The sequence below is a fragment of the Chlorocebus sabaeus genome, chromosome 9, assembly GCF_047675955.1.
Source record: "Chlorocebus sabaeus isolate Y175 chromosome 9, mChlSab1.0.hap1, whole genome shotgun sequence".
In the NCBI taxonomy this organism is placed as follows: Eukaryota; Metazoa; Chordata; class Mammalia; order Primates; family Cercopithecidae; genus Chlorocebus; species Chlorocebus sabaeus.
Genome location: NC_132912.1, coordinates 32,742,042 through 32,755,715, shown reverse-complemented (window position 1 = coordinate 32,755,715; position 13,674 = coordinate 32,742,042). Strand labels below are relative to the sequence as shown.

General features: G+C 37.5%; 1 protein-coding gene across 25 annotated transcripts in view; it reads left to right on the top strand.

The window, feature by feature from the left end:
* The window catches only part of CREM (cAMP responsive element modulator), an 85,663-nt gene that overhangs the window by 49,454 nt on the left and 22,535 nt on the right, over positions 1-13,674 (top strand). For 11 of the 25 annotated variants that reach the window (XM_073018849.1, XM_073018846.1, XM_008002796.3 and 8 more), the window contains 3 exons: positions 2,369-2,466; positions 2,614-2,756; positions 11,170-11,358. The exons of 4 other annotated variants lie outside the window; for them this stretch is intronic. In XM_073018849.1, coding sequence (XP_072874950.1) covers positions 2,711-2,756; positions 11,170-11,358 — 235 coding nt within the window. In that variant the 5' untranslated portion in view covers positions 2,369-2,466; positions 2,614-2,710. The remainder of the gene's footprint in view (positions 1-2,368; positions 2,467-2,613; positions 2,757-11,169; positions 11,359-13,674) is intronic. 10 more of the 25 variants (XM_037986520.2, XM_073018852.1, XM_073018848.1 and 7 more) reach the window with 2 other exon arrangements.

The window sequence follows — 13,674 nt, the reverse complement described above, 5'->3', positions numbered from 1 at the left end:
CTCTTTTCCTTGCATAAGGTACTCTGTGTCCTGCTAAGTATGTAGGTTTCACTTCAGAGCTGCAGCTTTGTTGTCAGCTCTTCATTTGGGGACTGAGTAATTGCAGATGAGCAGTTCATGTGTTCTTCATATTGTTTTTCTATGTTCAAACTCAGATTTATTTAGTGGTGCTCCCCAAGGGTGCTGAAAAATATTTTGAGGGTTCTTCAGAGAAGATGTCTGATAAACACAGTAATATAAAGATTATAGTACTGATGCTGTTTTCGTGAATAATCACCTTAGTAGGTAGATACAAATTTATTTAAAATTCAGTATACATAATTCTTAGTAAGATGATTTTATTGATGTATCCCTCTCAGATTAAACCTTGGCTTTTGTAGATATAATTATTATTGTGGTTGTGATCCAGAGATGTATTTTACCCTTAACATTTCTTGAAGGTAAAACATTTTTTTCCATCAATAGATGTAAATTATTAAGTATGCATTTTTTTAAAGTATGCATCTTAATTACTGAATTTATTTTTGTTCCTTTTTAAGGTCAGTTATTATCCTTTAAATGCTGAAATTATCTGAACCTAATTGATGACAAAAAAAAAATCTGTGAGGAAAAGGGAGACACATATACATAGTGTAGTCCTTTTCCTGCGTGTTCAAGTAGTTTATCACAGGAGAACGATGAGAGTGGCAACAAGATACCTGACGTGACAAATTCACATATGTTAAAAGCTTGATTATCTTTGTGGCATGAGTATCTTCTCCTGTATTGCCCAAAAGTGTAAGAATAATTCTCATCATTATCTTTTTTTCCTGTGATGGCCCCTGATTTCAAGAGTTTCTAACTCTTTCTGACACTAATTATAAAACAAGAAAGTCTTTCCTACCTCTTCTTTGTTTTATGCCTTTTATTGGGGTCCACATATTTCTACTGAGTTTTAACCTGGCTGGTATTGGAAGAAAGTATTGTCTATTATTTTTATTATTTAATAGAGACAGAATTCTCGGTATGTTACCCAGGTTGGTGTTGAGCCCCTGGCCTCAAGTGATCCTCTTGCCTCAGTCTTCCAAAGTGCTGGATTACAGGTGTGAGCCAGAGCACCCAGCTGAAAGAAAGTATTCTCTTATATTCAGTAGGCTTTGTTTGGATTTTGTTAAGTGAATGATTTAATTGTCCTTGTAGAAAGAGGTGCCAGTGGATCTTGTCCTAGAATACTTAATCCCTCTGCATGAACTTTAATTTTCATCTTTTCTAAAATAGATAAATTAATAGCCTACCTCACCTAAGGGAGTTATGATTCTATGACAGATGTGTGAGAGCCCGGTGTAAGGTGATAAATACTTAATATTTGGTGGTGATATATGATTATCTGAGGCAACAACATTTTTTTCAGTAAGTTCTGTTGATTGAGTGTGTGTGCTTATGTGTGGGGCGTTCATGAGCAAAGATGCAGAGTCATATGTGAAGGTGAATATACACCTCCGTGTACTTTGGGAAGTGTATATTCTTGCTTGCATTGTTGATATTTTGATAAGCTCTTTTGATTTTATCCAAATCAGTTTCCCATGTACTTACAATATGAAGTGAGTTTTGTAAACTCTGCTACCCTAGGCCCTCAAAGTATTAATAATTGACTGAATATATCAAAAGCGGTCATGCTGTTGAAGAGATTCATTGTTTTAGTTTTCTGACTTCTTTAATAATCATATCACTGTATTATTACTTGACTTGAAAAATGAAATCATGCTTAAAACTCTGATCTTTCTCTTAAGGAGAAATTCTTTATTTGGATCTTCAAGACTTACCATCACCAAACCCTAACTTACTCCTTGTAATAGAAATCCTAATTTTACCCAGGCTTGCTTACTGACTTGCTTATCTACTTAAATATTCTGTCTTGGGCCTATCTGATGGCTAATGTGAAGACCCAGCTCACGCCAGTGCCAGCTGTGTGAGAGTGGAGACTGCAGTGTGATCCAGGAGCTCTCTTCTGCCTTGGCCCCTGCTGGCTCCCTCCTGGATCCGTAGGAGCACTTTCAGGTTGAGAGCTTAGGTCTTGGGTATTTTACATTTTGTTCTTTGCTGCAATGCCTTATTTGACATCCCAACTACTCTTTCCCTTGTATTTCTGTAGTATATAGTACCCGTATCATTCCTTTCCACACACGTTTGTTTTATAACTGAAATGTTTGTGTCTGCGCTTCCTTTCTTGAGCCAGACTCCTTTAGTGCAGATTCACCGTGTTGTATTGCTTGGTTGCTTCCACAGTGCCTGGCTCAGTGCTGCACACGCAGACTCTTAGCCTCAATTTTTTGAATGAAGGAAAAGAACATATATTTTATGATACATTTCAGAAAATCTTGTATTATAGGTAGCAACAATTGCAGAGACAGATGAATCTGCAGAATCAGAAGGTGTAATTGATTCTCATAAACGTAGAGAAATCCTTTCACGAAGACCCTCTTATAGGTAAGTTAACCAAGTTTCCTACTGTAAAGATACTTTTTCCAAAATGGTAGAAAAATTATTCATCAAATCAATTCTTCCTTTATAGCTTTTCTGTTTTAAGAGTCATTCATGTATCTTAGTGACTTACATTGTTAAATTATATTTTAGGAAAATACTGAATGAACTGTCCTCTGATGTGCCTGGTGTTCCCAAGATTGAAGAAGAAAAATCAGAGGAAGAAGGAACACCGCCTAACATTGCTACCATGGCAGTACCAACTAGCATATATCAGACTAGCACGGGGCAATACAGTATGTATGCTGCAATTCGATATGATACAGTGCTAGCTTTAAGTCTTCTCTAGTTATATTGAAGCAACTCAGGTTTTGGCATTAAATTGTTCCATTTTTAAGTGCATCAATACCTAAACTGTATCATTGAATGAAAGTATATGTTAAAAAGTGAGATATTTGTATTGACAGCTATCATATAATTTTGAAAAGTAAAAATTTTAACTGCTGAATATAGAAGAAAAATTTGGAGTAAAAATAAAGGGAGGATTTTTTCCTACTTACATGTTTATATTAATCTCTAGTAAAGTGTTGTTTTTGTTGTCTTTATGATGCATGCAAACATAAATGTCTGTATTTCATTCTTGTTGGCTTCTGTTACCCACAATTACATACTATACTTACTAATCTAAGAGTTTTCTAAAGTATGTTTTCAGTGTTTCACTACTCTCTGTTAATTCGTGCTACAGTTTTTCCTAAAAGAGAATGGAAAAATGATTTAAGTTTTTAAACTGTAGCAATTGGATAGATAATTTTATTTGAAATTTTACACACCAAAAGTTCTAAATAAACAGATACATTCACATTCAGTCTTGTGCATTTTAATGGACTGTTAATTCTGTGCTTTTAGCTCTGATTAAAGCACTGGTTTTTTCCCAAATGAAAAATGTTTGATACATAAAAATAGTAAAAACCAAGAGCTAGAAAGAAAAGAAAAAGAAAGAGAAAGGATAGGAATATCACATATCCTAAGCTAGCCACTTAGGTACTGGAATAATGTGATATTCCTGTCCTTTCTGCAGTATAAATTGTCCATGGAAATTGTCCAAATCAGTTTCCCATGTAATTATAATATGAAGTAAAGTGAGTTTTGTAAACTCTGCTACCTTAGGCCTTCAAAGTAATTCACTGAATATATTGACAGCAGTCATATTGTTGAAGAGATTCATGATTTTAGTTTTCTGACTTTAAAAAGAGCTACTTAGGTACTGGAATATATGTGATATTAAATAATGTGTTTATCCAATTAAGGTATGGAGATTTTAGATATATTTGTTTTTCCTTTAAAAAGTAGCAATACCAAGGAAAAAAAATCTCAAGTCTTAATTTAAGTCCTGGCTACTAAAACAAGCTATAATTTTTAATATATGAGAAGACTTTATATAGTCATTTTTTTTTGGAGCTTTTTAGAGTTTTTCTTATAGCATTGGTAGATTTGCAGTAGTAAACTATTAAATACATTCTCTGTTGGTAATTGAGGGGAACTCCTACCATGATACCTAGTAGATCCGGGTTGTAGTATATTCACACCTTCTACAGGGCACCCAGTAGACTTGTCCAAAGTCAGTGTTGGGAAAAGAAAACTCCCCATCATCTGTAAGAAATAGACCTTGAGGTTTACATTGTCACTTTTTTATTACTTCTTTCGTTTACATGCTCTTTTGTCTGGCACACTGGGAATCTCTGGTGGGTTTTAGAACTGTAAAAGTGAGTATGCTAATGTGCAAGGCCTGCTGGTGAGCCTCTGCAGCACAGCACGCAGGTTATGAGAGTGCTGAGTGCCTCGTCCCTCCGTCCCCAGAGGGGCTGGGCAGAAGCTGCTGGCACCTCCTGGCTGGTCAGCCCTGGCCATGAGCAGCTCCATCTGCTCACCCCAGTGGGCTGTACACATATCATCATGTTCTGTTTGTGTCATGACAGGGAAAAGGTTGGAAGTGACTGCTGAAATGACACTAAGACTTCTCAAAGTGTTGGGGACCACTAAGATGCTGTCATCGTAACATTTCTCTGGCATGTCCTAATGCTGCTTAGGACTTCTGATAGAAACAGTGATTCCTTTACAGGTTGATAGGGAAACAGATGCTGTAGGGTTAACTTGTCTAGATTATTAGCTGAAAATTTGAAATTATGAAAATGTTTGGGGTTAAAGCTGGAGAGGATGTGGGGAAGGAACCATCTTTGTGCCATTTGCAAACTCAATGATCAGAGCAAGAAGCTTTATTAAATTCACATCTCAGGTTTTAGTCTTTGAAGTGGGAATAATACTAAATTGCCAAACTCTGGGGTTCGTGTGAAGGCAAAGGAGATAAAGGGTAAAAGTAGGGGGAAAAAGGCATGCTACTATTGGCATGAAACAGAGAAATTAAGTTAGGTGTACCATTGTCTCAATCATGTTCATTGAACTTTCCCTCCAACTAGCCTCAATGGCTTCATTCCCTGTGTCCTTGGTGCCTGCTCACAGCAGGGGGCTGGCATTAGACCTTACTCTGTGTGTCTGTAGGTGGATGAGAGGAGCAGAGTCAGGAATTCTGATTGAGAACTAGAAAACTGCATCTTTAGAAATTAGATCTTAGGCCAGGTATGATGGCTCCCACCTCTAATCCCAGCACTTTGGGAGGTCTAGACATGAGGGTTGCTTGAGGCCAGGACTTTGAGACCAGTCTGGGCAATAGAGTGAGACCCTGTCTCTACAAAAGCATTTTAAAAATTAGCAGGGCGTGGTGGTATGCGCTCATCCCAGCTACTCAGGAGGCTGAGGTGGGAGGATTGCCTGAGACCAGGAGTTTGAGGCTGCAGTGAGTTATGATTGCACCACTGCACTGTCCAGCCTGGGCAGTGGAGTGAGACTCTGTCTCAAAACAACAAACAAACAAAAAAGCACATCTGTGTATTTGCCACATAAGAAGTCATGGACTATTTCTTACTTTGATTTCTTAATTTGAGCCTATACAGTATGATCCTAGAAATTATTTTGATAAGGATTTATAGTTCTGTGTGTATAGTCTGCAGGTAAAAATTGCCATTTATTGGTTCACACAATGTGAATTTCCTTTGTTAAAAATGCATTTTGGGGACATTTAGTGACGTTTATGTAGATAATTCTTTGATAAGTGAATACTAACAACATTCAAACTTTTTAGAAGACATTTAATTGGAGGGTAAACATATACTTACATACACAACATCCATTTTTATTGATCTTATTTCCTATAGAACTAACTTAGCAGATATTAGTGCTTTAATGTTGTAGCAGAATGTCTAGAAATGGAAACAATTGCCAGTGTCCTTTGGTTTTTAGAATAGAGGAATTTATTTTACTAGAATTTCTGGAGCTTTTCCTATGTTTTTTCCCTCCCTTTCAGCTGTAAATGTTTTTTCCTTCCCTTTCACCTTCCCTTTTAATGCTGTTTCATAACCTTTTATTATAAAAAATTTTTTTAGGTTTAATTCTTCAGCTTTATCCATGGATGGCTTTCTCCCGAACTTTGCTTTTCTTTTTTTCCAAGATTAGTATTTTGTTAGTTATTTTTAATTTGAAATAATGAGTTAGCTGGTGTTTAAAAGAACTAAATGTGTATCAAAGTTGAAGAAATAAAGTATATTCAAGTTTTCCCATATACAAGCAGTTACGTTTTTAACAGTTGAAAGATACTTGGCAGAAGTTGGCCTTATTATATTGACTTACTATTATCACAAAAACTAAGAAGTGAAAGTTGGAATAGGCTACTCCCTGGGGAATAGGAAAACGAGCATAAAATAGACAGGGATCCATTATTACAACACCAAGTAAGTGAGCTCTACCTGCAGAATCCTCGCTGGAAGTACAGATCTTAGTGATAGGTGTGTTGCATAACAGTTGAGCGATGCTGGTCAAAGAAAGTCTTTTATCTCAGGAGCATATACCTGAGACATGGCAGGAGAAGAGAGAGCCTTAGAATGAACAAAGAATGTTACTTACTGCATAAGACAGTTAAGATATGCAGTAAATGAATGAATTTGTAAAAGCAACTGAGGAAATTAAAATGTTTGAAGCTTCCTAATTCATTAAATTTTCTCTTGAAACAAAGGTTACTTAAATCCCCCATCCTACTATACCCAGCTTCTTCCTGTACCAATTAAAGACTATCACCCAAGACTTCAATTTTTTTTCCCCGTAAATGACCCTTGTCTCTGTTTGTGCCTACTGTATTTTACTAGGAATCTTATTAGAGTCTCTATTAACTCCTTGTTCTGGAATTCTTATACACGAAAGGTAAGTGGGTCGATCCAAACTGCACCATTATGAAAAGAAAAATGTGAACTTTGTGGATTGCTTATAAGAATTCAGATTTCTCAGGACGCTCACAAATAAACACCAATTCAACTTCTTCATAAAGGGAATTGGAACATGATAGGCTTACACATTTGAAAGTTAATCCAGTTGCAGTTCTTAATAGTGACGTTTACATTTCTTTAGGGCAACTGTTTCAAAAATTTTTAAGGCACTACTTAATGTAACTCTGGCTTGTAAACTTTGGTGTTGCTATTCTTGTTAAAGCATGATTTAGTCTTCTTTCTGCTATATGCACCTCTTGGCTTTTAAGGTACAGGTACTCATAGGTACTCTCTTATGGTCACTCTTTGAATTTAAACCTGAGAATTCATTGGAACAAAGGTCTGTTTACTGCTCTTTTTAAAGTTAATGCAGTGAGATTTCATTTAGGAATCTTTGCATTGCAATTTGGAACAAGAGTGGTTTTAAATATAAACATTTACATGTTTATGTATTTTAATTAGCTCATGTGTGTAAGTTTAAGTTTAGAAGTATATAACATGGGCTGGGCGTGATGGTTCACGCCTGTAATCCCAGCACTTTGGGAGGCCAAGGCGGGCGGATCACCTGAGGTCAGGCGTTGGAGTCCAGCCTGACCAACATGGTGAAACCCTGTCTCTACTAAAAATACAAAATTAGCTGGGTGTGGTGGCGCACACTTGTAATCCCAGCTACTTGGTAGGCTGAGGCAGGAGAATCACTCAAACCCAGCAGGTGGAGGTAGCAGTGAGCCAAGATCACACCATTGTACTTCATCCTGGGTGAGAAGAGTGAAACTCCATCTCAAAATAAATGAATAAAATAAGTAAATAAATAAATAAATAAATAAATAAATAAATAAGTATATAACATCACCAGGCTTAGTGGTTTGTGCCTGTAGTCCCAGCTACTCAGAAGGCCGAGGCAGAAGGATTGCTTGAGTCTAGGAGTTTAAGACCAGCCTGGGCAACATAGCAAGACCCCCATCTCTTAAATAAATAAATAAATAGCTAAAATAGAAGATGTGTCTAAATTCATTCAGTTAATTTCATCATTTTTCTCACTACCTTGATTTATGTTTATTGAAAGCACATGTTATGCTATCCTTGAATATTTTGAAACCTAAACAATTTTCTCCTCAAATCTCTGAATACAGACAGGCCCACATAAAACCTATTTCCAGGATCCTGAGGCATTGGGAAATCTTGTTTCTTGTCAGATGAGAGAGAACATTTTCAATGGGAAGGTCCTCTGTCATTTGATAACAACAAAATCAAGAGCACCTTTGGTATAAAAAATGAAAATGAGGCTAAACGTGCCGACTTAATCAGTAGAAATGTTTTCTCACTAGAGCCAGTGTGTGAGGGGTGTGTGTGTGTGTTTAGCTTTTGTTTTCCACATCTAATTATATAATGACCTCACCAGAAAATAAAATGACAAGCAGATTCTTGATGTTCATATTGTGAAAACAAAGTTTTTTGATCAAACTGTGGGGAAATATTAGTGAAAGAAAAAAGGAAATGAGTAAATCAAAAAGAAAGAAGAGAAAAAGGAAAGTAAAGATCTTTGTTATCTACCTGTTCAGGGGTTCTTACCCCTGAGGGAGCTACTCTCACCTCAGATTGACTTGATCTAAAAGCTTCATAATTACATTGGTATTGAAAAACTAGGTTCTATGATTAGAATTTGAAACCATACCTCATTTAACTCTCCTAGATTCACAGGTGGCTTAAGTTGTTTATAATACCATCTGTCATGAGGAAATGATAGCCATTCATTCATTCATTCATTCATTCTGTTTATTGAATGGCTGCTCTGTTCTAGGCTTTGTCCTTCTCTTTTTTTTTTTTTTTTTTTTTTTTGAGACCGAGTTTCACTCTTGTCCAGGCTGGAGTGCAATGGCGCGATCTTGGCTTACCGCAACCCCCAGCCTCTTGAGTAGCTGGGTTTACAGGCATGCACCACCATGCCTGGCTAATTTCTTGTATTTTTAGTAGAGACAGGATTTCTCCATGTTGGTCAGGCTGGTCTTGAACTCCTAACCTCAGGTGATCCGCCCACCTTGGCCTCCCAAAGTGCTGGGATTACAGATGTGAGCCACCGTGCCCGGCCTAGGCTTTGTACTTCTAACACACCGTGGTTACCTGACCTTAGGCTGTTCTTTCTAAAGCACTATTTCTGTGACATCAAATTAATTATCAACTGAAAAATACACATTGAAATATATGACAACATACAAAATTGACTCATGTCTAGCCACAAAGGGCCAAGAAAGCAGTGTCTTTTGACATTTTCATACTTATAAGAAGTTAGATCTCCCTCAAACCCTGTTACTGTGAGGGCTGAATCCTGAAACCCATGAAATCTTTGGAAAGCCATGGTTTAAAAATATCCTGTTTTTAAAGTATGTACAGAAAATACTGCTCTAGATGAGCCAGATAAAGTGCTGTTACATCAGGGTATCTCAGCCTCAGCTCTGTTGACATTCTGTAACTGACTTTAGTTTCTGCCACACTGGCCTGTCAGTGAAGTAAAACACAGAGAACACAGCATGTGGAAATCTTTTTAAAAATGTTAATCTATCTTCCTGTGTAGACACTGGCACCCTAGGTGAAAGAAGTGAAAATTTGTTGTTGTTACTCTTTCCATAATTCTCATAGGTTTGTCCTATCTAAGGTTATTACCTAAGTGCTTTTTTGGCTACATGCTATTAAAAACGTTTGGAAATGACTTGAAAGTATTCAGAGTATATTTTAAACACTACTTTACGCTACTGTAAGGCATTTACATTGATGTATAGATGTTATGTTATTCTGGTGATGTGTTTTTAAAATCTTTGTTGTAAAGCCTAGTTAGGTAGTTTATATGTGATTTTTTTAAAAAGCATAGCCTCTGGTACCATTTAATACCTACTATTTAAAACATGCAGTTGGAATCTTTATGTTAAAATATACAGACCTTTCAGATATTTTAAATAATACTTGTCTATTAGAGTGAAATTTTGAAACAAAACATTTGATCAGTTATTCTTTGGAAGCTTCAAGTCAATATGTCAACTTTTAAACGTGACTGGCAAATCTCAGTATTTAAAGGGAATCTACCTCATATTTGTTGCCATTAGCTGTAATTATTTGAGACACTTGGTAAAGATAAATATTGTAGCACAAATCCTTTTAGTAACAGTTACTTTTTAAGGACCTTTCCAACTTGACATTTTATATTTCAGGATTCTCCTGACATAGACAAAATGGCAAAGATTACACTTTTCTAGACTTGAGTTTTATAACCAAAATATTTTAATATAAATTTACATATAAATATATATATTTATAACATATATATGTTATATATGACACATATATGACATAATTACATTATATATAATTATATATTTTTATATAAATATATATAAAAATACTTTGGTTATATATATAACATATATATAATTGTATGTGTGTATTTCTATTTTTTTTCTTTTGTAACGGAGTTTCTGTTGCCCAGGCTGGAGTGCAGTGCCGCGATCTCAGCTCACTGCATCCTCCACCTCCCGGGTTCAAGTGATTCTCCTGTCTCAGCCTCCCGAGTAACTGGGACTACAGGCGCCTGCCACTACGCCTGGCTGATTTTTGTATCTTTACTAGAGATGGGGTTTCACCATATTGATCAGGCTGGTCTCAAACTCCTGACCTCAGGTGATCTGACCACCTTGGCCTCCCAAAGTGTTGAGATTACAGGCGTGAGCCACTGCACCTGGCCTATATATTTCTTAAAAACTACTTTCTTTTGATGACAAATTAGAAAAGTAGTTAGCTGAATGAAGGTACAAATTCATTTTAATTGTAATATTAAATGGGAATTTTTCTCTTTTCTCTCCTTTTATTAGAGACAGGGTCTCCCTATGTTGCCCAGCCTGGCCTCGAACTCCTGGGCTCAAGCAGCCCTCCTGCCTTGTCCTCCCAAAGTGCTGGGATCACAGGTGTGAGCCACCACACCTGGCCTTAAATGGGAATTTTAAATAGTAGAAGAATGGTGTTTGTAAGGGAAAACATCTGAAAGAATGGAGAAGACCAGGAAGCTGGACTCTCCCTGTCTGCTTCTCCACTCTTCCCCTTGAGTAATGTAGTTAGCTGGATGCTAAGGAGTAGGAACACTCCATGGGCTCTATGAATCTCAAACAGTTATTTTCAGGTGTTTATAAGCTTTTCCTAGGGTATTGTCCCATGACGAATTCAGCATAGAAAATAAGGGTAACCTGAGAAAGAAACAGTGGTAATAAATAGACCCAGAGTATATTCTTCCAGTAGGGGATTATTAAAAATAAATCTTGAAATTCTCTAATATTTCTTTTCTTTTTCTGTTAAGTTGCTATAGCCCAAGGTGGAACAATCCAGATTTCTAACCCAGGATCTGATGGTGTTCAGGGACTGCAGGCATTAACAATGACAAATTCAGGAGCTCCTCCACCAGGTGCTACAATTGTACAGTATGCAGCACAATCAGCTGATGGCACACAGCAGTTCTTTGTCCCAGGCAGCCAGGTTGTTGTTCAAGGTATATTTTATTAATCTAATACATTTAGAATACCTGTGGATTACTATATCACACCATTGAGTGGTGATTTTATAGTTTTCTGAAATATATCAAAGGTAGATGGGGGGGTTGGGACGCACTTAAAAACGCTTACAAAAGAAATATTTTAATACATTAAATAGCAAATTAAGTTTTATCATTTTTCACCTTTTAGCAGGTTTTACTGGCTCTGGAGAAAGGCCAAATTCAGAGTAGCATGACAGAAAAAGAGAGAGAGAAACATGAATGAATTTTTTGTTTTGTTTTGTTTTTGAGATGGACTCTCGCTCTGGTGCCCACGCTGGAGTGCAGTGGTGTGATCTCGGCTCACTGCAACCTCTGCCTCCTGGGTTCAAGCGATTCTTCTGCCTCAGCTTCCCAAGGGTCTGGGATTACAGACATGTGCCACCACGCCTGGCTAATTTTTGTATTTTTAGTAGAGACGGGGTTTCACCACGTTGGGCAGGCTGGTCTTGAACTCCTGACCTCAAGTGAAGGCCTCAGCCTCCTAAAGTGCTGGGATTACAGGCATGAGCCACCATGCCCAGCCACATGAATGAATTTTTAAATTAAGTAAATATCCTTCATTTGGGGGTTGCAAATGTTGTACCTAATAGATTTATATTACCTAATCTGTGACAATTTAAGTATTCAGGCTATGATGCCCCAAATTTGAGTTTTTCCCCAGCTGTTACTTTCAAGTCTAATTTTTAGGCAACTCATTTCAAAACAAATGCTGACTTTGGGTTTTTTTGTTTTTTGTTTGTTTTTTTGATGGTTCTTAGTATGTTTGAATTCTAAGGTATCCATTCTAGTTCTTATGGAAGCTGTCAGTAGTGAAATAAAAGTTGAGATGTAGCCCTAAGCTTTTAGGGTTACCTGAGATTTCAACTATTTCAACTGGATTTGCGATATACATTATTTTAATTTAATTCAGTTGTGCCTATGATAACTATAATAGATGTATTTAATATAGCTTTCAAAACTCCTGTGTTTTAATTGAATTCTGTTCCTTTTGGTCCATTTGCTTAGGATTCAGGATTTAGCACTAATTTTTTTTTTTAATTTATTTGTTTATTTTATTTATTTATTTGTTTTTGAGACGGAGTCTTGCTCTGTCGCCCAGGCTGGAGTGCAGCAGTGCGATCTCGGCTCACTGCAACCTCCGCCTTCCTGGGTTCACACCAATCTCCTGTCTCAGCCTCCCGAGTAGCTGGGACTATAGGCGCCTGCCACCACGCCCGGCTAATTTTTTTTGTATTTTTAGTAGAGACAGGGTTTCATTGTGTTAGCCAGGATGGCCTTGATCTCCTGTGCTTGTGATCCTCGTGATACAAAAAATTAGCTGAGCGTGATGGCAGGCGCCTGTAGTCCCAGCCACTTGGGAGGCTGAGGCAGGAGAATGGCGTGAACCCAGCAGGCGGAGCTTGCAGTGAGTAGAGATGGTGCCACTGCACTCCAGCCTGGGCGAGAGTGCGAGACTCCGTCTAAAAAAAAAAAAAAAATTACTTTTCTTCACAAGTCACAAAGATATTTTTCCACATTTTTTTCTATTTGCTTTATGGTTTTACCTTTCACATTTATGTCTTTAATGTATCTGGGCTTCACTTCTGTATATAGTATTTGGTGGGAATTCATTTTTAACTTATATGGAGCCATTCCCAAGGGTTTGTTGTTTCCTCATTGGTGAATGGGGAAGCCTTAATTAGACAGTAGGTTTGCTTGTGCACGTGGATCTGGCCCGTCTTCTGTCTGATTCGTCTTTTTCTGAATGCCAGTGCCATACGTGTTTGTTATCTCATAGAACAAGTTCCCCTTGTCTTTTTTCTCAGTTTGATGGAGGGTTAGCTTTTTGTGCACTATTATTCTTTCATATGCGTTTGGAATAAGTTTGAGTTTCTAAGTAGTAGTAATAATAATAATAAAACCAATGATGAGACTGCATTAATTTTGTTTTGTTTTTTGAGACAGAGTCTCGCTCTGTTGCTCAGGCTGGAGTGCAGTGGTGCAATCTCCGCTCACTGCAAGCTCTGCCTCCCGGGTTCATGCCGTTCTCCTGCCTCAGCCTCCTGAGTAGCTGGGACTCGAGGCACCCGCCACCACGCCCAACTAATTTTTTTTTATTTTTAGTAGAGAGGGATTTTACCGTGTTAGCCAGGATGGTCTGGATCTCCTGACCTCATGATCCGCCCGCCTCGGCCTCCCAAAGTGCTGGGATTACAGGCGTGAGCCACTGTGCCCGGCTGAGACTACATTTAATTTAGGGACAGCTGCATAATGTTAAATTGACCTATCCCA